The following is a 26,205-nucleotide window of genomic DNA, read 5'->3' as shown; positions in this document are numbered from 1 at the left end:
CTCCTTTCCCACACCCCAACCAGAATTATTTACATTTTACATTCATGTGATCCATTATTGACATTTTCTAGTTCACATTTTTCAATTTATTTAGTATTCCCTTTTCTTTTTTTTTTTTTTTCTTTTTTTTTTTTTGTATTTTTCTGAAGCTGGAAACGGGGAGAGACAGTCAGACAGACTCCCGCATGCACCCGACCGGGATCCACCCAGCATGCCCACCAGGGGCGATGCTCTGCCCCTCCAGGGCGTCGCTCTGCCTCGACCAGAGCCACTCTAGCGCCTGGGGCAGAGGCCAAGGAGCCATCCCCAGCGCCCGGGCCATCTTTGCTCAATGGAGCCTCCTTGGCTGCGGGAGGGGGAGAGAGAGACAGAGAGGAAGGAGGGGGCGGGGTGGAGAGGCAAATGGGCGCTTCTCCTATGTGCCCTGGCGGGGAATCGAACCCGGGTCCCCCACACGCCAGGCCAACGCTCTACCGCTGAGCCAACCGGCCAGGGCTAGTTTTCCCTATTCTTGCGTTAAATTATGCTCCTGATTGTTATAGTGCAATTTTAATGCTAAATCAGTATAAGAATATATCAAGTGTTAATCTATTATTTTGCATCATTCCAGGGAGAAAATTTATAATTAAGAGAAGATGTGGATGTGATGAAAATGGAATTTATGGTACTGTGCTGTGTTTTCTTATTATATGTAACTCATAATTCATAGAAGCTGTTACTTTATTGCTTTTAAATAAAGTTTAATATTTATTTTATTGATTTTAGAGAAAGGGAGAGAGGAAGAGAGAGACAGGAACATTTGTGCCTATATGTGCCCTGATCAGGGATCAAAACGGCAACCTCTGTGCTTTGGGATGATGCTCTAACCAACTGAGCTATCTAGTCAGGGTACCTTTGGATAAATTTTATATTTCAGTATTTTTAAAGAAAATTTTTTCTTCTAAAGCTTACATATATATTTTGTGAAAATTAATTCATTTTATTTATTACTTTTGGTTTAAATTTTCTGCTTTCCTTGTCCCTGTTTTTTATATAAGAATTATTGTTCAAATGCATAAGTACATTGAGTCATTTATACTTTTAATCAGACTATTATAGTATCGTTTATTTTTCTAGTAATATTTTATTTTTAAAATAAATAATATTAATTTAGACATCATTCTGCCACAGATTCATAATTGTACTAATAGTGGCAGGTTTCTGTTGAGTGGTTATCATTTATCAGGCACTATTTTAGGCACTTTATATTTGTTAACTCATGTAATCTGCATCATAATCATGTAAAGTAGATACTATTGTTCCTGTTTTGCAAGTAGGCTTATTTAACATAATGACACAAGTACCTGTTACGAAGAAATTGGTTTGTTATAAGCATCAAGATATGGACTTTGGGTTAGTGACTCTATTTACACATGATTAGTTAGCTTTATTGTATACTAAAAGGAATGCAGCAAAATTAAGGTGACATTTAAACATTTGAATGTACAGATCTCTCAAGAGTTCAGATTTGATGTTTTAAGACCAAATATTTAATTTGTAAGTGAATATAAATGATCCTTAGAAAGTAATACAGTTAATCTTTTCTAATAGTTAATTATAAAGTTGTTAATATGTTGACAGTACCATGTGAACAACACTAATGCAGAGTTTGGAATTATTTGTCAGATTTGAAATGTTTTTTTACTGCTACTTCCTAGTAACCGGACCCTACGAGTTAAGTCTTCTTAGCTACCACCTTTTCCCCCATCTTTCTACCTGTGCCTTGTGAGTTCTTAGTCACAAGGTAGTAAGCATTACTGAGTAGAGTCACAGTGTACATCTGACACCTTTATAAATTTATAGTTTCCAGTCTGAGTCAGATGCAGCGGTTTGAACAAGCCTTAACTTCTTCCTTTTAGCTTCCTTTCTCTTCCTCATTACAGATATATTAATGTTTATTATTCTTTTCAAGCACCTCTTTTACTTCATTTCCCACACTCTCAAGATGTAACTTAGCCACATACTTCACAGGAGAACTTCAGGTCAAATCTCCCTCAATTTCCTTCACCTTCCTAGACCTTCCTATGCCAGTGTGCATTCATATTTTCTTCCCTCCTATCTCAGAAAGGCTTATTTTTCTACAAGGCTGCTTGTGCACTAAATTCCATTCATTCCCTTTGACCAGCCTAGGAATTTATTCTATTAAGTAACTCACTTCTGATCCTATACCTTTCATCCCAATCCTTTGACTGCTTCCATTTACCATATTTTTAGCCCCATTAGATGCACCTGACCATAAGGCACACCTAGGGTTTTAAGGAGGAAAATAAGAAAAAAAAATCTGAACCAAATGGTGTGTTAAAATATTTAATAAAAGACTGTATTTTTCACTTCATAAAACGCATGGGCATTTTCCCCTCCACTTCTGGGGGGGAAAGTGCTTTCTTATGGAGCAAAAAATAGGGTGTGTAAACATGTTAAAATCTCTTACCTGGCCTAAAAAACAACACCACCCAAAACCCCACCTTTGATACTACCTATCCCTCAAGAAAATGCTGTCTCCTTACAGTGAGTATTTATTATTTTGTCTTTTTCGCATCCCACTGGATTCATATAGTTGCAATAGGAATAGCCATTTATGCGCTAATCCATTAACCTATATAATCACTGGGTACAGTTGATTCACTCAAGATTAGACATTTAATTTAAGTAGGGCCAGAGTCCTTTATAAAGAATTTTGAAACTGGAACTGAGAAAAATATACAACTCCACCATCTCTTTGTGTGCCTGGATTATAAAATGCAAGCTCTGGAGCTCTTGATGGTCATATTTCATACCGTGGAACAAAAAAGCAGTGCAACTACACTGGAAAAAGGAGGGGAGAAAATGAAGCAAACCTATAGAGAGGAACCATAGAAAGAATACTAATGATCCCTGGTTCCACGTGTTTGCAAGACTCAGGCACACTATTGACCTTGCATTCTGAGACACCACAGTATTATTATAGTAAGCTGTTTACTTAAGCTAGTTCAAATTGGATTTCTGTCACTTGCAAGTAAAAAAAATCACTAACCAATGTACTTTGTTTTTTCTTTTGCTAGAAAATTTCATACAAAAACTAATCCATACTCCCTGTTTTACTCTTCACTTCCCACTCAGTCCTTAATATAATCTGACTTTTGTACTATTCTGTTGCCATACCCATTGTCCTGGGGTTTTTTTGTTGTGTTTTTTTTAATTTTTTTAAATTTATTCATTTTAGAGAGGAGAGGGAGAGACAGAGAGAGAGAAAGAGAGAGAGGAGAGACAGAGAGAGAGAAGGGGGGAGGAGCTGGAAGCATCAACTCCCATATGTGCCTTGACCAGGCAAGCCCAGGGTTTCGAAGTGGCGACCTCAGCATTTCCAGGTCGACACTTTATCCACTGCGCCACCACAGGTCAGGCCCATTGTTCTGTTTTATTCTTTAATTTTTGTAACATTTGACATTGTGCCCCAGCTCTTTTTTGATATCTTTTTATTTGACTCTAGATCACAGCTAGTCTTTCCTAAGTCTTCTTTTCTAAACTGAGCTAGGAAGCATTTGAGATCTTGCTTCCTATCATGTCATCAGTATGACTCAAATAAACTCTTACAGAAATTCTCAAAAACAAACAATCCAATAGATAAAAACAAAGAGCTAACCTTTACATAATGCTTACTATAAGCTAGGCAGTGTTATAAACAGTTTTATTTAATATTAAATAAATATTAATTTATTTAATCTTCATAATAACCTTATGAGGAAATATCTTGCATGGGGGTCATGAAACAGCACTATAGCCTGACCTGTGGTGGCGCAGTGGATAAAGCATCGACCTGGAAATGCTGAGGTCACCGGTTCAAAAAAAACCCTGGGCTTGCCTGGTCAAGGCACATGTGGGAGTTGATGCTTCCAGCTCCTCCCCCCGTCTCTCTCTCCTCTCTCTCTCTCTCTCTCCTCTCTCTCTCTCTCTCTCCTCTCTAAAATGAATAAATAAATTAAAAAAAAAAAGAGTCAGATACTGTTCAAAGTACTTTGTATGTTTAAAAAAAAAAAAGAAAAGAAAAAGAAACAGCACTATAGTGTCACATGATGTAGGGAAAGATTTTATTGAGAAAAAGCTTAACATGGAGAGTAGTAGGGAGAGTGCACATAATCTTCAAACTCTTATCCTACAGTTTAAGTCAGTCATAGTCTGCATGCACCATGATAAAAGTTGCAGTAGAAAAAAACCCAGCCTCTATAATATTTTACATATTTATTAGGTTAGGTATGGCAGGGAGTATTTATGCAACCATGCACCATGGAAGCTTCCTTATAGGGTAAATAGCCTTGTTAGAAAGGGTTGAGCTTGGCACTGGCTGGTTGGCTCAGTGGTAGAGCATTGGCCTGGCGTGTGAAAGTCTGGGGTTTAATCCCCAGTCAGGGCACACAGGAAAAGCGACCATCTGCTTCTCTACCCCTCCCCCTCCCCTTCTCTCTCTCTCTCTCTCTCTCTCTCTCTCTCTCTCTCTCTCCTCTTCTCTCTTCCCACAGCCATGGCTCAAATAGTGAGCAAGTTGGCTTCAGGCACTGAGAATGGCTCCATGGCCTCACCTCAGGCTCGTTTGCTGAGCAGCGGAACAGTAGCCCCAGATGGGCAGAGCATCACCCTGTATGGGGCTTGCCAGGTGGATCCAGTTCGTGGCACATGCAGGAGTCTGTCTCTTTGCATCCCTGTCTCCCTGCCTCTCACTTAATTTAAAACAAAAAGAAAGAAAGAAAGGGTTGTATTCATTCAAACATGGTGATCTTTGCTACTAAAATTTTGTGAGGGCAGGGAATTGGGGGCCGAATGAGCTTCCAGAGCCATCGTGATTTGTCTCTCATCAGACACATACTATTATGTATCACTTATATATTTTTATGGAAAACAGGCATATAAAGGTTAAGTAATTTTTCTCATGGTCATGTTGCTTTACAAGTATAACAGCTGGGATTTAAACCAAGTATTTGATTCCAGAACTCATGTTCCTAAATGCTGTACCAAATTTCCTCTTTATATTGCCTTTTACTTCTCTGAACATTCATTCTTAGACTGCTTATCTGCTTGCCTCTAAAATATTGGGATCCCCTAGGTTTTTATGTTGGACCTTTCTTCTTTTACAGATATATGTTCTTTTTAGACAATTGCATCCAATCCTATCACTTTAATAAGAACCATTGTTATATCTCCATGTTTTTCTTGAAATAGATGTATATTTTCAGTTGCCTATCAAGAAAATTCCCAGGATAGCCTGTAGTTTTGTTTTTTTTAGAGAGAGAGGAATGGAGAGAGAGAGAGAGAGAGAGAGAGAGAGAAACATTAATCTGTTTTTATATGTGCCCTGATTAGGGATCCAACTGGCAACTTCTGCTCTTCGGGACAATGCTCTAACCAGCTAAGCTATCTGTCCAGGGCTAGATATTTTTAAAGAAAAATTTAAATTTATTTAATACCCATTATATTTCCTCAAAGCCTTCTTTTCATGCTTTTCTGTTCCTATTTTTCTTTAGATGGTTTGTTTTCTATCATCATTCACCCAGTTCTTGTCATCAAAGATCACAATCTGATGGCTATCATATTATTCTTTTCTCTTTCTGAAAAGGTAGAGATTATATCATCATGTTTAAGCCATCTATACTTGTGGCTATAGCAAGATCTTATTATGCGTTTCATCTATGAAATCTTACATTCCAACATCCCACTCTTTGACAACAGTTTCTTAATTCTTTCAGTTCTCTCATTCCTTAATCCCTGTTGATGTTTTCCCACACTATTAAGAAAGTATTTTCTTTTACCATTTTCCTGTATATAGAATCCTATTAAAGAGGTCATTTGCAACAGTGCCTAGGAATATGGACTTTGAGTAGATAACCTTATACTTCCAGCAATGATGGGATACTTGGTATTGGTTTTACACAATTGTAAAAGAAGACAAAATATGCAAAGCAATTTTTTAGACATTGAACTATAGGCAACATCACTGTAATCCTTCAAAAGAGAGAAACATTCAAGGTTTGCCCTACCATTTACCCCTGCTCTCAGATTGGGGGCCATCTCCCCCAGTTATAGCTGTGGTACAAGAAGATAAAGCCTAAGTAGAGTGGTGATCATGCTGAGCTGAGAAGGCATAATATTGGAGTGCAGAGTTGCTACAGTAGCTAGAATTTGTGGGACAGAATACCAGAGATGAGGAAGCTTTTCAGAGTGGGTAACCACAGAAGACTAAAGGTGTCCCTGAAGTTCCTGCAGAGAGCAGGCTTTACATGTGCAGGATGAAAATCCACGAGACTTCGTAGAGAGTGGCTGCTATGGGCTGAGTGGGAAGGAGATAGCAGCAATTGCAGTATTGGGGTAATGTTGGAATTCTGACCTGGCCATAAAAGAGAATACTTGCTGAATATCTTGCGTGGCATGCAAGGTCATACTTTAGGTATAAGGACCAAGCCCTAGAACTAAATCAAAACCAGAATGGACCCATCTTAACAAAGGATAAAACCAAGCCTGAGAAGATCAAGAATATCTGCCAAAAATTTAACTCAACATCCTTTAAGGGAAGTTAAAATAGTCCAGAGTTCCATGATCACTATTAGGTATCAGCCAGTGTCCAGCATACAATAAAAAAATTATTAGACATGAGAAGAAATAGAAAAATATGACCTGTAGCTTAGAGGAAAGTCCGTCAATAGAAACCAACCCCACGATGACCCAGATGTTGAAATTAGAATACAAGGACTATAAAACAACTATTATAAATACTTTTGAGAATTTGAAGGAAAATATCTATATGGTGAATAAGCAGTGGGAGAAGAATCTCAGCTGACAAATGTAAAATATAAATAAACCAAATGGAAATACTAGAACCAAAAAATACAGTATCTGAAATTAAAAATTCCCAGTATGGCCTTAACAGCAGATTGGTAATAACAGAAAAGTAATTAATTTGAAAACAGATTAATAGAAAATATTGACTCTGATTATATAAATATGAACAGAACATCCAAGACATGTGAAACACCATTAAGAGGACAAGAAAGAGAAAATGCTACAGGATACAAGTTTTTAAAAATTATGACTAAAAATATCTCAAATTTTGGGGGGGGTGGGTTGACAGCCTATAAAGCCTCTAACCTCAGCAAACCTTAAGCAGGATTAATTCAAAGAAAATCATACTTAGATATTTTCTAGTGAAACTTCTGAATACTAAAGATAAGAAAAAATCTTAATAGCATACAGAAAAAAAGTCTCACGTCTGGAACAATGATCCAAAAGAAGGCTAATTTCTGATCAGAAACCGTAAGACACACTTTAAATATAAAGACACCTACAGGCCTGACCTGTGGTGGCGCAGTGGATAAAGCATCAGCCTATGAACACTGAGGTCACTGGTTTGAAATCTTGGGCTTGCCTGGTCAAGGCACATATGGGAATTGATGCTTCCTGCTCCTCACCCTTCTCTCTCTCTCTCTAAAAAAAAATTAATACATTAAAAAAAAAGAAACCTACAGGTTAAAAGAAAAAGGATCCAAAAAGATCTATCAGGTTAACTGTAAGCATAAAAAAGTGTTAAAGCTATATTAATTTCTGACAAAGTAGACTTCAAAAAAAGGAGCAGTGCCAGAAATAGAGAAGGATTTTTCATAATAGTAATAGGAGCCTTTCAGTAGGATGCTTCCAAATGTGTATATACCAAATAACAGACTTCAGAACACATGAAGTGAAAATTAATAGAACTAAAGAAAGGAAAAAACCCACAATTACAGTGGGAGACTTTAACCTTTATTTTTCAGTAATTTAAGAGTAAGAGACCAAAAATTCAGTAAGGATATAAAAGATATGAACAAAACCATCAACTGACAGGTAAAGAATACTATGCCCAGCAACTGCAAAATATACATTCCATTCAAGTGTCCATGGAATATTGATAGATCATATGCTGGGCCATAGGTTTTGTCTCAATAAACTTCAAAACTGATACCTTACAGAGTGTGTTCTCTTACCATAACGTAATTAAAGTAAATATCAATAACTACATATCTTGAAAATCTAGAAAAATATGTGGAAATTAAACAAACTTGTAATATAATCCTTGTGCCAAAAAATGTAAAAATAGGGAATTTAGGTATATAGGTTGATAATAAAGACACTAAAGTTAAAATTTGTGAGATACAGCTAAAACAGTAATTAGAGATCTATGATTTAAATATTTATATTTGTAAAGAAAAAAGGTTTAAATCAGTGTTCTATGTTTCCATGTTAAGAAGCTAGAAAAAGGTAGATTAAACTTAAAGTCAATAGAAAGAAAGAAAAAATGAACAGAAGAATCAGTGACACAGAAAACAATAAGGAAATTCACACAGCTATAAGTTGAAAATGTTAATAAAAATAGCATGGCTCATTAAGAGAGAAAGAGAGAATACAAATAATATTTAAAATATTGAAAGAGGGGCTACCAGTGGCTATAGATGCTACAGACATTTAAAAAATATGATTAGGGAATATTAAGAACACCATTCTGCCATTAAGGTTGAAGATTTTGATGAAATAGAATAATACTTTCAACAGCATAACTTACCAAAACTAACACAGTTTATCTGTAAAAACATTCCCATTAAGAATTCTTCAGGCTCAAATAGTTTTTCTAGAGAAACATTTAATGCAGAAGTAATATCAATCTTACAGAAGCTTTTTTAGAAAACAGCAAGGGAAGGGGAAACCCACAGATCACTTTATGAGGTCAACATAACAATGATACCAAAATCTAACAAGATACTACCTGAAAAGAGAATAGCACTTATAAACATAGACTATAGGTCAGCAAACTACAGCTTTCAAACTAAATCTAGCTTGCCTTTCTCTCTCTCTCTTTTTTTTAAATCAAGAGAGACAGAGACAGAGGAACAGATAGGGGTAGAAAGGCAGGAAGAGAGAGTGATGAGAAAAGCGTCAATTCTTTGTTGTGCCACCTTAGTTGTTCATTGATTGCTTTCTCGTATGTGCCTGGATGGGGGGCTCCAGCTGAGCCAATGACCCCTTGCTGGAGCCAATGACCTTGTGCTTCAAGCCAGCGACCTTGGGCTTTAAGCCAGCAACCTTGGGCTTCAAGCCAGAGACCTTTGGGCTCAAGCCAGCGACCATGGGTCATGTCTGTGATTCCACTCTCAAGTTGGTGAGCCAGCATTCAAGCCAGATGAGCCCACGCTCAAGCCAGCAACCTTGGGTTTTGAATCTGGATCCTCTGCGTCCCAGGCCAATGCTCTATCCACTGCACCACCACCTACCTGGTCAGGCCTCTAATTTTTAAAATAAAATTTGATTATATACAACTACATATGAGTCAAGTTCCCTCTGAAAAGAACCTGAGAACTAACTTAACACCTGTTCCATAACAAAGGTTAACAATATAATATATCTTATTTGTTGAAAGAAATATGTTTTGTTTGTTTTTTTTGAAGTATAACTGTTGTAGTCAGTGGTGGGATTCAGCTGGTTCACACCAGTTTGGCAGAACCAATACCTAATTTTTTGTTAAGTTCTGTGAAGCAGTTGTTAAAATGGCACTTGATATCAAGGTTCTCTCTAAGGTTGGTGCTTGGGTAGTGCCCAGTGTGGAAATCACAAATTTAGATTCTTTGCTCTTTTTTAACATTCATCTGTGCAACAGCATATTTTAAGTGCAACAGTGTATTCTAATGTTCGTTTCATCCATAGGTGAAAAAAATTTGATGAAACTATGCTTGTAATATTTATTCATTCATTTCATAAAACTCATTATACCTTTGATGAAATACTACATTTTAATCCCCTCATGTTTGTTAACTTCAGTAAACAAACATATAACATAAAGAGAAAAAGTGCCAAACAACCAGAGGGTGACAAGCTGTCATTGGAAATATCTTAAATAACAGTTTTATTGTTTTTTTGTCAGGTATTATTTAATATTTTTATTATTATTTTAAAACTCTTTCTTATAACATAATTTAGTTTTATATGCCTCTTTTATTATTTTTTTTATATATATATAAACTTTTATTTTAATGGGGTGACATCAATAAATCAGGGTACATACATTCAAAGAAAACATTTCCAGGTTATCTTGTCATTTAGTTCTGTTTCATACCCATCACCCAAAGAGAGATCGTCCTCCGCCACCCTCCATCCAGTTCTCTCTGTACCCCTCCCCCTCTCCCTCCTTCCCTCCCCCTATCCCCCGTAACCACCACACTCCTGTCCATGCCTCTTAGTCTCGCTTTTATGTCCCACCAATGTATGGAATCCTGCAGTTCCTGTTTTTTTCTGATTCGCTTATTTCACCCCCGCATAATGCTACCAAGACTCCACCATTCCACTGTAAGTGATCCGATGTCATCATTTCTCCTAGCTGAATAGTATACCATGGTGTATATGTGCCCCATCTTCTTCATCCAGTCCTCTATTTTTTTTTACAGTTATTAAAAGCCTTTAAGCAAACTCTTGGCCAATACAGCAAGAATCCGATGTCATCATTTCTCCTAGCTGAATAGTATACCATGGTGTATATGTGCCCCATCTTCTTCATCCAGTCCTCTATTTTTTTTTACAGTTATTAAAAGCCTTTAAGCAAACTCTTGGCCAATACAGCAAGAATCCATAAAAGAGTAGTGTCCTTAACATGTTCACCAAGTCCAAGTTGGCCCCATCACCATGCCAAATCCCTGAAAAATGCAACCCAACCACAGTTCAGACTGTTAGGAGCTGTCACAGGGAGCAGGAGTCCAGGAAAAGTCACATCCAGGAAAAGTCCGCATGGCACTGGAATTGTTGTCACCATTCTATACTTTGCAGCTCATGTCCAAGTCCCAATGACCGCTGCTTCTAGTTGGTAATGATTCAGGTAGACTGGAAAAAGCCATTTGCAGCATGCGTGGATATGGAGCTTCTGTTCTCCTCTGCCTGGAGAGTTGAGACCAGATTGCTTTTCCCTGGAGCTCTGTGACTGTGGCATGGTAAAGAGAACCTTGGGATACACTAAGCTGGGTGGCAAAGGTAAATTCATAATACAAGTTGGCAAAAGGAGGAAAGAGAGCTCTAAATTAGGAGTAGGTCCCAGCCTGAAATATGAGTGGGGCATTGAGGTAGGAGGGATAAAGGAAACATTATATATTAAGCAAAGCAGCAGAAAATAGGACTATCAGCACCCACAACAGAGATCTTTGAGGGAAGAATAAAAAACCTGACTATTCAGGCAAAACATAGTTAATTGGCCCTTGTGCAAATGAGATCAGTTTACCTGCTTCTTGGAAGAAATACCCTAGGCTTGTCCACAGTGTCGTAGGTGGGGCCGATGGCCCTGGGCACCTTCAGCCTTCAGTGGCAAACCCCAGCTTTCTGGGTATTATTCTTATTTAAGTATTAAATTCATGAAACAATAACCTACCTTTTGGTATATCTTTTATTTATACTTATATAACAGTCATTAGGGCAGAGAACTGGTTGTTAAATTATTTGAATCCCACCATTTACAGTACTGTATTAGTTACAGTTGTATAATATAGTAATTTAACATTTAAATACATTACAGCCCTGGCCGGTTGGCTCAGTGGTAGAGCGTCGGCCTGGTGTGCAGGAGTCCCGGGTTCGATTTTCGGCCAGGGCACACAGGAAAAGCACCCATCTGCTTCTCCACCCCTCCCCCTCTCCTTCCTCTCTGTCTCTCTCTCTTCCCCTCCCGCAGCCAAGGCTCCATTGGAGCAAAGTTGGCCCGGGCGCTGAGGATGGTTCTGTGGCCTCTGCCTCAGGCGCTAGAATGGCCCTGGTTGCAACAGAGCAACACCCCAGATGGGCAGAGCATCGCCCCCTGGTGGGCGTGCCAGTGGATCCCACGGGCACATGCAGGAGTCTGTCTGACTGCCTCCCCATTTCCAACTTCAGAAAAATACAAAAAAAAAAAAAACCCACCCCTAGATCAGTGACCCACAATCAGGAGGACCTCAAAAAATAAATATATAAACAGAGCTTCTCCCTAAGGAGTAGGGCCTTTGTACCTCACTCAGGACATCCTAGCCCTTGGTTCCTGCACCAGAGAAATGAGCCCCAAAGACATCTGGCTTTGAAAACCAATGTGAAATAGCACTGTGTAGGGAGTGACCATTCCACTCTTAAAGTGCTTATATGCAGACCCATTAGCCCCTGCACCCAGTGCAAAATGTACCAGTTTGAGGGGAACTTAGACCATATGTGAAGGGTTTCACCTGCTAGGCTGGATGTGCCTGCCAGAGGGACAGAAATATATTGAGGACTGGTACACTAGCAGATGCCATTTATACAGGCAAGGTCCCTCCACCTTGCTGGCATCAGTGCAGGCAGGTGCCATTTTTGCATTCCCATTCTAACCAGCTATCAGTGGGCAAACAGCCCTGCCCCCACCTCTGTCATCTGTGTGACACTGTCAGATGTGGTAGGTGAGCAGCTCAACTCCCACCCCAAACCACCCAAGTTGTAGCTCCAGCCCTGCCACCCTGCACTGCTCAAGCTGCAATGCTAGATGTGGTGGCAAGCAGCCCCACCCTTGTTTGCAGCTGTGGTGACCTCACTAGAGCCAATATGCATGCACAGCCCATGCATGGGGCACCCCTTAGGCACGAGGCTCAAGCAGGAAGGCTGCTTTTTGGGACTCCACAGGTCTGAAACAATTGAAGACAGTTCTAGAGAACAATCAAGAACTAGGGAAAAATTCATCTTTTACACTGAGTCACTCCTTCAAGATGGGGAGAGAACTATTTCATATAATACACAGAACCAAATATAGAAAGTCAAGCAAAATAAAATAAAATAAAAGAACAGATTCCAAATAAACCCCAGAAAAAAGCCTTAATAAAATGGAGGTAAATAATTTACCTGGCAAAGAGTTAAAAGTAATGGTCTTTTTTTTTTTTTTTTTTTTTTTTAGAGAGGAGAGGGAGAGACAGAGAGAGGAGAGACAGAGAGAGAAGTGGGGGAGGAGCTGGAAGCATCAACTCCCATATGTGCCTTGACCAGGCAAGCCCAGGGTTTCGAACTGGCGACCTCAGCATTTCCAGGTCTACGCTTTACCCAGTGCGCCACCACAGGTCAGACCAAAGTAATGGTCTTAAAGATGCTTACCAAACTGAGGAGAAGAGTGGATGAACACTTTGCAAACTTCAATGAAGAGACAGGAAATATAAGAAAGTACCAATGAAAACTCATAGAGCTCAAGAGTACAATAACTGAACTGAAAAGTATACTAGAGGGAATCAGTAACTGACGAGAGGATTCAGAAGAACAAATCAGCGATCTGTGTCAGCAATGCTTATATCAGACAAAGTAAACTTGAAAACAAAGCAAAGAGTGTAACAAAAGACAAAGAAGGATATTACATAACAATAAAGGAAACAGTTTAACAAGGGGATATAATATTTGTAAGTATGCACCCAACACCTATATAAATAAATATATAAAGTAAATATTAACAAACATAACTAGAGAAATTGATAGTGATACAATAATAATATGGGACTTTAATACCCCACTTACATTAAAGGATAGATCATTCAGACAAAATCATTAAGGAAACATGGACCTTAAATGACACATTAGGCCAGATGTACTTAATAGGTATGTATAGACCATTCTATCCAAATGCAGCAGAACATACAGTACATTCTTTTCAAGTGTACAGGGAACATTCTCCAGGATAAATCACATGCTAGGCCATGAAACAAGTCTCAGTAAATTTAAGAAGATTAAAATAATGTGGTCAGCATGTTTACTGACCACAATGCTATGAAACTAGAAATCAATTAGAAGGAAAACTAAAGAACATGCTACTAACCAACCAATAGATCAATGAAGAAATTGAAGGAGATATTTTAAAAAACATTTTGAAACAAAGAAAATGGAAACACAACATTCCCAAATCTTTGGGATGTAGCAAAAGCAATGCTAAGAGGGATGTGTACACCAGTCTACATGTTCCTCAAGAGGCAAGAGAAGTCTCAAATAACTTTACACCTAAAGCAACTAGGGAAAAAACAAAGTTCAAAATTTGAAGAAGGAAGGAAATAAAAATGAAAGCAGAAATAAGTAGAGACAAAATAGAAAAGATCAATGAAACTAAACTGGTTCTTGGAAATGATAAACAAAATTGACAGACTTTCAGCCAGATTCATCAAGAAAAGAAGGGCCTAAGTCAGGGGTCTCAAACTCGCGGGCCGCATGCGGCCCGCCGAACAATTTTGTGCAGCCCGCAAACTAATCCACGAAGTTCAAAATATTTTGGATAAAATTAAGTAAGCGTAGGGGCCTACTTGTATTTTTCATTTCTCTAGCATCCTAGCTAGATATTAGCTTAGTTAACAGCAGTTGTGATGCGAACTACAGTTTCTGGTCGTTTTGTGACACTGAGTAAACTGCATGTACGATTGTGCTTGTTGTACTGATTTTTTTTTGTTTTCAACTGCAGTGAGAAACGTGTTGCGTAACAGTTGCCTTTTGTAGACCTAGTGCGGCCCGCCAAACGGCTGTGATCTTGCTCTGCGGCCCACATGCTGAGTTGAGTTTGAGACCCCTGGCCTAAGTAAATGAAACCAGAAATGAAAGAGAAGTTACAGCTGATACTACAGAAATACAAAGGGTCATAAGAGGCTACTGTGAACAATTATATAAATGGAGACTTGACTTGGGGTGGTGAATGCAGTATACAGATGATATATTATGGAACTGTTTACCTGAAACCTATGTAATGTTATTAACCAGTGTCACCGCAATAAGGCAAATAAAAAAATTATTCTCCAACAAAGTGGACCTAGAAGAAATGGATAAATTCCTACAAACACACAAACTTCTAAGACTGAATCTTGAATAGAAAACCTAAATAGGCCAATTACTATTAATGAGATTGAATCGGTCAAAAACCTTGCAACTAACAAAAGTCCAAGAATACATGGCTTTACAGGTGAATTCTGCCAAGCATTCAAAAAAGATTTGATAAAGATACTTACCTTTATCAAACTATTCCAAAAAATTGAAGAAGAGATGCTTCTAAACTCATTTTATGAGGCCAGCACCACCCTGATACAAAATCAGCCGAAGATACCGCACACAAAAAAAGAAAATTACAGGCCAATATTGGAAGAATTAATATAGTTTAAAATGTTTATAATACCCAAAGCAACATACATATTCAGTGCAATCCCTATTATAATCCCAGTGGCATTTTTCCTAGAACTAGAACAAATAATTCTAAAACTTGTACAGAACCATAAAAGATCCTGAATAGGCAAAACAATCTTGAGAAAGAACAAAGCTGGAGGTATAATACTCCCTGATTTGAACTATAGTACCTGTACAAAGTTATAGTAATTAAAACGGTATGTATGGGCCTGGCCTATGATGGCGCAGTGAATAAAGTGTCAACCTGGAAACTGAGGTCACCATTTCGAAACCCTGGGTTCACCTAGTCATGGCATATACAGGAAGCAACTACTATGAGTTGATGCTCCCTTCTTCCTCCCCTTTCTCCTCTCTCTAAAAATCAATAAATAAAAATTTAAAAAAGGAAAAAAAGTAAAAAAAAAACACCCAGTATGTATGGTATTAGCATAGAAATGGACACATAGCTAAATGGGACAGAATACAAAGCCCAGAAATAAACCTACACATATTTGGTCAATTAGTCTATGGAAAAGAAGGCAAGAGTCTACAGTAGGTGAAAGACAGTCTCTTCAATAAATGGTGTTGGAAAAACTGGACAGCTACATGCAAAAGGATGAAACTGGACCATTATCTTACCCCACATATAAAATTTCAATCAAAGTAAATTAAGACATGAACATAAGATCTGAAATCATAAAAGTGCTAGAAAAAACATAGTAAGCTCCTTGATATCAGTCTTAGTGATATATTTGGGAGGATCTGATTCCACAGGCAAGAACAACAAAAGTAGAAATAAGTAGAGTGATATCAAATTAAAAGTCTCTGCATAGTGAAGGAAATTGTAAACATAACATAAAAGCAGCCTATTAAATGATATTTGCAGATTGTATATTTGATAAGGAGTTAACATACAAAATACATAAAGAACTCATATAGCTCAACATAAATAAAACAATTCAATTAAGAAATTGTCAGAGCATCTGAATAGACATTTTTCCAAAGAAGATATACAATCATCAACAAGCACATGAAAAGATGCTCAACATTATTAATCAAAAGGAAAATGCAAATGAAAACCACAATGAGATAACACCTCATACCTGTCAGATGGCTATTATCAAAAGTAAAGAAATAACAAGTAGTGAAGATTTGGAGAAAAGTGAACCCTTATGCAACTGTTTATGGGAACATAAATTGGTATAGCTAATATGGAAAACAGTATGGAGATTCCTTAAAAAATTATAGAACTACCTTATGATCCACGATTCCACTTCTGGGTATTTACCAAAGGAAATGAAAACATTAATTTGAAAAGATACATGCACCCCTATGTTTATTAAAGTGTTATATGCGCATGCGCGCGCGCACGCGCGCGCGCGCGCACACACACACACACACACACACACGCCAAGCTGTGGAAACAACCTAAGTGTCCGCTGAAAGATAGACAAATAGATAAAGAAGATGTGTGTGTGTGTGTGTGTGTGTGTGTATAAGATAGAATATTACTCATCCATAAAAAGGAGTGTAATGTTGCCCTTTGCAACAATAGGGATGGGCCTAGAGGGTATTATACTAAGTGACATAAGTCAGACAGAGAAAGACAAATACTATACGATTTCACTTATATGTGCAATCTAAAACACAAAACAAAACCAGAACATACTGATGGTTGCCAGGGGAGAGGGGGTTTCAGGGCTGGACAAGATGGATAAAGGGGATCAAGAGGTACAAACTTCCAGTTATAAATTAAACAGGTCATAGGGATATAATATACAGCAGAGGGAATATAGACAATTTTGTATGGTGACCTATGATAACTACACTTATTCTGGTGATCATTCTGTAATGTATAGGGTGGGGCAAGAGTGAGTTTACAGTTGTGAGTTCACGAAACACAGTTTATTCTTGTATTATTATTTATTAGCCATTATAGTATTTTCCATATGAACAATAGTAAACTTACTTTTGTTCTACCCTGTGCATAAATATCAAATTACTATGTTAACACCTGAAATTAATATAGTACTATATGTCTATTATACCTTAAGAAATATAGATATGTCTTATAACAAACAGTAGAAAAATAAAGTTTTTAAAAGTATTTACAACAGCATCAAAAAACAAAATACCTAGGAATATATTTAATGTAAGATATAAAGACCTGTATACTAAACTAAGACAGATTCAATATTGCTAATATATAATTTTTCTTCCAAATTGATCTATATTTTCAGACTCAAAATCCCAATAGGTTTTTGTTTTTTTTTTTCATTTTTCTGAAGCTGGAAACAGGGAGAGACAGTCAGACAGACTCCCGCATGCGCCCGACCGGGATCCACCCGGCACGCCCACCAGGGGCGAAGCTCTGCCCACCAGGGGGCGATGCTCTGCCCATCCTGGGCATCGCCATGTTGCGACCAGAGCCACTCTAGCGCTTGGGGCAGAGGCCACAGAGCCATGCCCAGCGCCCGGGCCATCTTTGCTCCAATGTAGCCTTGGCTGCGGGAGGGGAAGAGAGAGACAGAGAGGAAAGCGCGGCGGAGGAGCAAATGGGCGCTTCTCCTGTGTGCCCTGGCCGGGAATCGAACCCGGGCTAATAGGTGTTTTTAAAGAAAGTGACAAGCTGATTCTAACATTTAATTGGAAATGCCAAAGACCTAGAGTAGACAAAATAATCTTGGAAATGAACAAAGTTGAGAATTTACAATCCTGATTTCAAGAATTATTATAGTCCCTGGCCAGTTGGCTCAGTGGTAGAGCGTCAGCCTAGTGTGTGGATATCCCAGGTTCAATTCCTGGTCAGGGCACACAAAAGAAGCCACCATCTGCTTCTCCACCCCTCCACCCTCTTCCTTGTCGCTCTCTCCCTCTCTTCCTCTCCTGCAGCCATGGCTTGATTGGAGCAAGGTGCCCCGGCCAGGCGCTGAGGATGGCTCCATGCCCTCCGCCTCAGGTGCTAAGAAGAGCTCAACTGCTGAGCAATGGAGCAATGTCCCAGATGGGCAGAAAATCACCCTGTACGGGGCTACCCAGGTGGATCCCGGTTGGGGCATTAGCAAGAGTCTGTCTCTGCCTCCCCTCCTCTCAATTAAAATAAAAAGAATTATTTTAAAATTAGAATATAGTAAAATCTGAGTTCATAAATATATCAGTGGAACAGAATAATTATTTACATGTCTTATTTTATATATGATTCAATATATATTTACACATATAATATTAAAGGTATATATCTAAGTATTTTTTAGCAAGGTACCAAAGTAATTCAGTGTTGAAAGGAAAGTAACAAATAATGATGGAACAGTTGGAAAAAACATTGCTGGGGGAAAGAGCCTTAATCTCTACCTCATATTATATTTTAAAATTAAATCAATATACTTAGAACACTTAGAATAATACCTGACATATAGTAGTAGGTGATCAGTAAATACTAGATGCTGTTAGTATTCATTTTTTTATTCATCCTCGATATTGTGAAGACCTATCACCTCAAATCACTTTTCTTGCCATTCTAAAATTTTCGGTCCTTTAGTTATAGGGAAAAACTGTACTGAACTCATTAGATGTCTTTTTTATCCCTATATTTAAGTTGTTGTATATTATTAGAGAAGAGGAGATATAGCCATGCTGTGGTGAAGACGACTAATTTTCACCAAATTTAGTTTTTCTCTTTTTATATAATTACAGAGTTTTAGCTGGGCCCATGGCCAGAACTATGTTTCCTGGCATCTCCAGTGACTGAGTTCTCACCAGAAGAATACAAGCAGGAATGATGTATACAGCTTCCGGCCTGGGCAGTAAAATATTACATGCATGCTCCTGCAAGGTCTTCCCTCTCCCTACAGCTGGAATTGCCTGCAACCCAACTTCAACCATGCAAATGAGGAAACAAACACCACAGGGATGTGGAAAAACAAAATAGAAGGCACCTGGGTGCATAAGTAACCTGGATCATTCTCCTCGGACTATTACATGAGAGAAAAATAAACTCCTGTCTTTTTAAGCCATTGAATATTGAAGATCTCTTTGTAAAGTAGTGTAACCTAACCCAAAAAACCCATTTGGTATTCTACACCATTACCTAAAAATCCTTCTTGGTATTCGACTTCTATCTTCTTCTGGGTCAAATCTTGGCTTCTTTTCCCAAGTCTGTTATGACACCCACACACAGATGCACACACACTTAGCAGATGACTTCACCTGCTTCATAGAGAGAATGGCAGCCATTAGAAGAGAGCTCCTCTAAAGTCGTGCCCTCAAGTGTACAAACTTAATATGTACTCAGTTTACTTCTTTGTCATCTCAGTGAAGGTTCCCTCTCAGCAATTTTTGTACCTGTATTTTGCATCCCTCTCTTTCTCCTCAGGGACTTCCCTTCATCAGTTATTTTCTGTCATCTGTATTGTCAGTCTTTTCCTATCAACATTAAATATATCTCTGGTGCAGCCAGTATAGAAAACAGTGTGGAGGTTTCTCCAAGAATTAAAAATACAACTACCATACAATTCAGCAATTCCATTTCTGGGTATTTATCCAAAGAAAATGAAAACACCTATTTGAAGAGATATATGCACCTCTACGTTTATCACAGCAGTATGTACAATAGCCAAGACATGGAAGCAACCTAAATGTCCATTGATAGATGAATGGATAAAGATACATATATATGGGCCCTAGCTGGTGGCTCAGTGGATGGAGTGTTGGCCCAGCATATGGACAGCCCAGGTTTGACCCCCAGTCAGGGCACACAGGAGAAGTGACCATCTGCTTCTCCCCCAATTCCTGCCCCTTCCTTCAGCCAGTGGCTTGATTGGTTCAAGCATGACCCCATATGCTGAAGATAGCTCCATCAGAGTGCATCAGCCTTAGGTACTAAAAATAGGTTGGTACTCGAGTATCAGCCCCAGATGGGGTTGCTAGGTGGATGGATCCCAGTCAGGGCACATGCAGGACTCCCTTCCTCTCACTTAAAAAATATATATATTTTAAAGTTATATATATGTCAAATAGAATATTGGCCATAAAAAAGAATGAAATATTGCCATTTGTGGCAACAAGGTTGGACCTAGAGGGTATTATGCTAAGTGAAATAAGAGAAAGACAAATACTATATGATTTCACTGCTATGTGCAATCAAAAAACAAAATGAACAGAATAAAATAAACAGGTATGTACAGATACAGGAAACAAACTGCTAGTTACCAGAAGCAGGATGGTTTTGGGATGTAGGCAGAATAGGTAAAGGGGATTGAGCAGTACAAACTTCCAGTTATAAATAAGTTGTGGGGATGTAATGTACAGTATAGGGAATATAGTTAATAAGATTATAATACCTTTATATTAGGGGTTGGGAACCTATGGCTCATGAGCCAGATGTGGCTCTTTTGATGGCTGCATCTGACTTGCAGACAAATCTTTAATAAAAAAAAACGTTAAAAATATAAAACAGGCCCTGGCCGGTTGGCTCAGTGGTAGAGTGTTGGCCTGGCATGCAGGAATCCCGGGTTTGATTCCTGGCCAGGGCACACAGGAGAAGTACCCATCTGCTTCTCCACCCCTCCCCCTCTCCTTCCTCTCTGTCTCTCTCTTCCCCTCCCTCAGCCAAGGCTCCATTGGAGCAAAGTTGGCCTGGGCGCTGAGGATGGCTCCATGACCTCTGCCTCAGGCGCTAGAGTGGCCCTGGTTGCAATAGAGCAACGCCCCAGATGGGCAGAGCATCGCCCCCTGGTGGGCATGCTGGGTGGATCCGGTCGGGCACATGCAGGAGTATCTGACTGCCTCCCCGTTTCCAACTTCAGAAAAATACAAAAAATAAAATAAAAAATAAAAAAATAAAACATTCTCATATATTACAATCCATTCATTTCCTACCGCTCATGTTCATGGTTGCGGGTGGCTGGAGCCAATCACAGCTGTCCTCCGGGACAATACCAAATTTTTATTGGATAATACATTAAGTACACAGGTTGTTGTATGGCTCTCTCAGCCAAAAAGTTTCCCGACCCCTGCTTTATATAGTGTCAGATGTTAACTAGACATTGTGCTGATTGTTTCAGTATGATGTACACCTAAAAGTAATAAGATACTATATGCCAGTTATACTTCAATAGAAAATAAAACACACACAACATTAAGCATACCCAATTGTCTCCTGGCCTAAAAAGATAAGTCTTTTTCTCAATCTCATATGCTCAGTTTAACTGCCTATCTTATCATACACTTAAATGGCACAGATTCTCGAATGAGTTCATTAAACTAGCTGCTTTATTTCATCCCCTGCAATGTGGTTGCGGGTGGCTGGAGCCAATCACAGCTGTCCTCCGGGACAATACCAAATTTTTATTGGATAATACATAAAGTACACAGGTTGTTGTATGGCTCTCTCAGCCATACATGTGCCTGCAACAAGTTCAGTTTGGGGGTAATTATCTTTCCCATGCATATCCCAGAATACCTCAGGAATGCTTTATGTCATATAAATCCACCATCAGGAATAAGGGCTGTTACCAAGGATACTGGGATTTTAGTTCCAGTTGCCAGCTTGCAGCTTAATCTGCTTTATTATTTCCCTGGGAGATTAAGCCATCAGTCTCCTAATGACCTGTGCAGTGGGTGATGGCAACCTCCCTAGGTTCCATAACTGCTTTTAGGAGACAAAATATCTTCTGAGCATGTTTAATTTCTTTTCCTCCTGATGTTAAAAGACCTTTTTCTAAATAGCAAAATGGGCATGCACTATTGTAAATGCATATTTGGAACCCATGTAGATATTGACTCTTACTTTTCCATTTTACCTGTCCAGTGTGGGCCAATAGTCAGCCTTCTGGCTGAAGTATCTGTCGGTAGGGCCACAGCTTCCAAAGTGTCCTGCAGAGTTACCACATATACCTGCTTTCTGGTTTCCTGTGTCTGTGAAGCTGCTTCCATCGATAAACAGCTCAAGATCGGGATTCTTTAGCAGAGAGCCCATCAGGTCAGGTCAGCTAGAGGAGACTCAATCAATTATTTGAATACAATCGTGTTTGGGTCTGGCACAGAGGGAAGCAGGGTGGCTGGTTTAGAGTAGAGATAATCTTGAGAATGACATTCAGATTTTCTAAAAGGATGGCCTGGTATTTTCCCAGTCAACTGGAGGTCAACAGTATCCTCCCTTTTGTTCTATGAAGGCAACACATAATGTGGGGTATGTACTGTGGGGGGTGACTCCAGGGGAACCTCTCAGCTTCCTCTAGAACAGTGGTGGTCAACCTGGTCTCTACCGCCCACTAGTGGGCGCTCCAGCTTTCATGGTGGGCAGTAGCGGAGCAACCAAAGTATAAATAACAAGATAGATTTAACTATAGTAAGTTGTTTTATAAAGATTTATTCTGCCAAACAGCAAAAATCTAACATAAAGTACTTGGTAAGTAATTATTATTATATGCTTTAACTTGCTGTAACTCTGCTTTATAAATTTTATAAAGTAAGTTACTTCTCTACTTTATAAATCACCATTACTGTGGAACCGGTGGGCGGTTAGAAAATTTTACTACTAACAGAGACACAAAAGTGGGCGGTAGGTATGAAAAGGTTGACTACCCCTGCTCTAGAAGGTCACAGGTAGCAGCCGTGACCCTTGGGTAAACTGGCCATCCCTGAGCGCCATATCCAGCTGTTTTAAGAAGTAGGCCACTGGCCTCTTAATGTTTTCTAGATTTTGGGTCAAGACCCCCAGTCTATTTCTTGTCTTTTGTGTACAAACAAGTCAAACAGCTTTTTTAAGTCTGGAAGGCCAAGGGCTGGGACTGGCAATAACTTCTCTTTAGTAGTCTGGAAGGCCTTTGTCACCCCCTAGTCCAGGGGTAGTCAACCTTTTTGTACCTACCACTCACTTTTGTATCTCTGTTAGTAGTAAAATTTTCTAACCACCCACCGGTTCCACAGTAATGATGATTTATAAAGTAGGGAAGTAACTTTACTTTATAAAATTTATTTTTATTTTTTTTTAATTTTTTATTTTTTTACAGAGACAGAGAGGGAATCAGAGTGAGGGATAGACAGGGACAGACAGACAGGAACAGAGAGATGAGAAGCATCAATCATTAGTTTTTCATTGCGCATTGCGACACCTTAGTTGTTCATTGATTGCTTTCTCATATGTGCCTTGACCGCGGGCCCTCAGCAGACCGAGTAACCCCTTGCTTGAGCCAGCGACCTTGGGTCCAAGCTGGTGAATTTTTGCTCAAACCAGATGAGCCCATGCTCAAGCTGGCGACCTTGGGGTCTCGAACCTGAGTCTTCCACATCCCAGTCCAATGCTCTATCCACTGTCCCACCGCCTGGCCAGGCTACTTTATAAAATTTATAAAGCAGAATTACAGCAAGTTAAAGCATATAATAATAATTACTTACCAAGTACTTTATGTCGGATTTTCGCTAAGTTTGGCAGAATAAATCTTTATAAAACAACTTACTATAGTTAAATCTATCTTTTTATTTATACTTTGGTTGCTCTGCTACCACCCATCATGAAAGCTGGAGCACCCACTAGTGGGTGGTAGGGACCAGGTTGACTACCACTGCCCTAGTTCAAAGCAAAGGCTCTTGATCTATTCCTTTCAGTGACTCATATAATAGTTTTGCAATCAAGCTGAAATTTGGAACCCAGATTTCACAAAAGCCAGCCATTCCTTAGAATCCCCTTAGCTGTCGGCGGGTCATGGGTCCCTTAAATCTCTGGCAAAAGCCTCTCAAACAGGGTAGGCGAGTGTTTGAACCCCTGGGGAAGACCAGTCCAGTGGTACTGTTTCCCTTTAGAGTCTGGGTTCTCCCATCCAAATGCAAACAGTTCCTGATACTTAGCTGAGAGGAATGCAAAAGAAGGCATCTTTTAAATCCAGCACAGTAAACCAACAGAATTCCCAACAATGTGGTAAGAAAGGTGTAGCGGTCAGGGACCACAAGTGGCTGCCTTTTGCTATCTGGTTAATGTCTCCCAAGTCCTGGGCAAACCGGTCTTCATTAGTGTCTGGTTTTGCCACTGGTAAAATAGGAGTAATGTACAGTGAATGACTAAACTGAATAAGCCTAGTACTCTTAAGAATAGTTGGGTTCTTAGCTTGTTATTTTAGAGCAGGGGTTGGGAAACTTTGGCTGAGAGAGCCATGAACGCCACATATTTTAAAATGTAATTCCGTGAGAGCCATACAACGACCTGTGTACATTACGCATTATCAAATAAAAAATTGGTGTTGTCCCGGAGGACAGCTGTGATTGGCTCCAGCCACCCGCAACCATGAACATGAGCGGTAGGAAATGGATTATAATACATGAGAATGTTTTATATTTTTAACATTATTTTTTTTATTAAAGATTTGTCTGCAAGCAAGATGCAGCCATCAAAAGAGCCACATCTGGCTCACAAGCCATAGGTTCCCGACCCCTGTTTTAGAGGATACTGTTTTAGATTGGGGGAGGGGGTGCTCCTGCCCGTAATTGTATTTGGATTGGGGTTGAGGTTTTTGTCTTTCTGGGCCTGTCCTTTGCACATATTTCTGGAGCTGTTACTTCTTTTATAGTCTTGTTAGAAATCTTGTTAGGGATCTCAGCGGAATTTCCTTCTCAGCTGAGGTCTGTAAAGCTGCCTGCATGACACAAGCTTCATCCGGGTGCACCTTGATGTCCATACTGCCCAGGGGCAAGGGTTATTTTGTCATTCAGCTTAGTTAATAAGTCCTATCCTAAAAGTGACACCAGACACTTAGGCATATATAAGAAGCTATGCTTAAGGTTGGTTTTTCCCACCTGGTAATCTAATGACTGGAGGAACAACCTTTATAGTGAGTCCCCTGACACTCCTGTCACAAGCATTTTTTCAGAAAACTTAATCAGTCTAGTATTTAGTACAGAATATGTGGCTCTAGTGTTGATTAAAAGGTCAATTTCTTTTCCACTGTTAGAGTGACCCAGGGTTTCATGTGGGTGATGATAAAAATACCACCTGGATTAAATGGAGCCCCTGGGCCCCAGCACTCTTGGTAACTCTTGGAGAGCTGGGGCATCAGTGATGTTCTTTGCCTTCCGCCATCTTGTTCCTGATTTAGGTTTGGACACTCTCTCTCCCCGTGGCCCTCTTGTTTGCAGTAGGTGCACTGTCTGGGGCCTATTTTTCAATGTCCTTTTGGTGCTAATCCCTTGTTCCCTGGGGGTTTCCCTTGTTTGTTGTCTTTGGCCCTCCAGAGGTCAGTGCAGCCAGTGGGCTGGCCTATTGCTTCTTTTTCTTTGTTCCCATTTCTCTGATGCTTGGTCTCTGCTATTGAAGATCTTAAAGGCATTTTCTCTAGGTGTGACGCAGTCATTCCAAAGGTACCCTCAACCTTCAGAAGCTTTTTCTGAATGTCAGGGGCACTTTGTGCCATGAAGGTCATGTTCACAACCATTAAATTCTCAGGGGCCCTCAGTCTACATCAGCATATTGGCGATGGGCCTCCAAGATCCATTCTAAGAGTTCTGAAGGATTCTCATCTGGTTGTTGCTTTAGCTGCTAAACTCTGTTAAAACTTCTCTGTTTGGACACTCCCTTTCATAATCTTACTAGGATGCATTCTTGGTAATGCTCAAGTTTGGTACCCATTATAGACACTCCATCACGGATCAGTAGTGAGGATGTCAATTGAAGCCTCTGGCCATACTGGGTTCTGGGATATCTCATTGTGAAGGCAACTAGTCTCTTCTCTGGCCTTATCTAAGACAACCCTTCCTTCTTCAGTTCTGAGGAGGATATTAAACAAATGTTAGATGTCTGTCCAATGAGGGTTGTGGAAGGTGAAGACTTCTGTCTTTCTTGTATCCTCCCTATAGGCAGGCATATTATTCTTGTAATTAAAATGGTCTGAAGTCATAAAGGGAGTGTACATCAAGACCGTCCCTGCTGGTTCTCCATGAACAAACACCAGGTCCTTCTACTGGCCTGTGTCTCAATGGGAATTTCCCTGCCTGAATTGGAGGGAATTCCTCATCAAATTTGGTACCCCTTCAGGTGTGACAGGG

General features: G+C 39.5%; 1 protein-coding gene across 9 annotated transcripts in view; it reads left to right on the top strand.

The window, feature by feature from the left end:
• The window catches only part of CCDC18 (coiled-coil domain containing 18), a 177,243-nt gene extending 157,846 nt beyond the window's left edge, over window positions 1-19,397 (top strand). For 8 of the 9 annotated variants that reach the window (XM_066376765.1, XM_066376761.1, XM_066376764.1 and 5 more), the window contains one exon: window positions 18,865-19,397. In XM_066376765.1, the coding sequence (XP_066232862.1) occupies window positions 18,865-18,915 (51 nt within the window). In that variant the 3' untranslated portion in view covers window positions 18,916-19,397. Of the gene's footprint in view, window positions 1-610; window positions 665-18,864 lie in introns of all 9 variants that reach the window. The other variant, XM_066376760.1, reaches the window with a different exon arrangement.
• The last annotated feature ends 6,808 nt before the right edge of the window (window positions 19,398-26,205 follow it).

Source organism: Saccopteryx leptura, chromosome 3 (assembly GCF_036850995.1).
Source record: "Saccopteryx leptura isolate mSacLep1 chromosome 3, mSacLep1_pri_phased_curated, whole genome shotgun sequence".
Taxonomy (NCBI): domain Eukaryota; kingdom Metazoa; phylum Chordata; class Mammalia; order Chiroptera; family Emballonuridae; genus Saccopteryx; species Saccopteryx leptura.
Note: the sequence above shows the minus strand (reverse complement) of the source record. Positions and strands in the feature narration are given on the sequence as shown.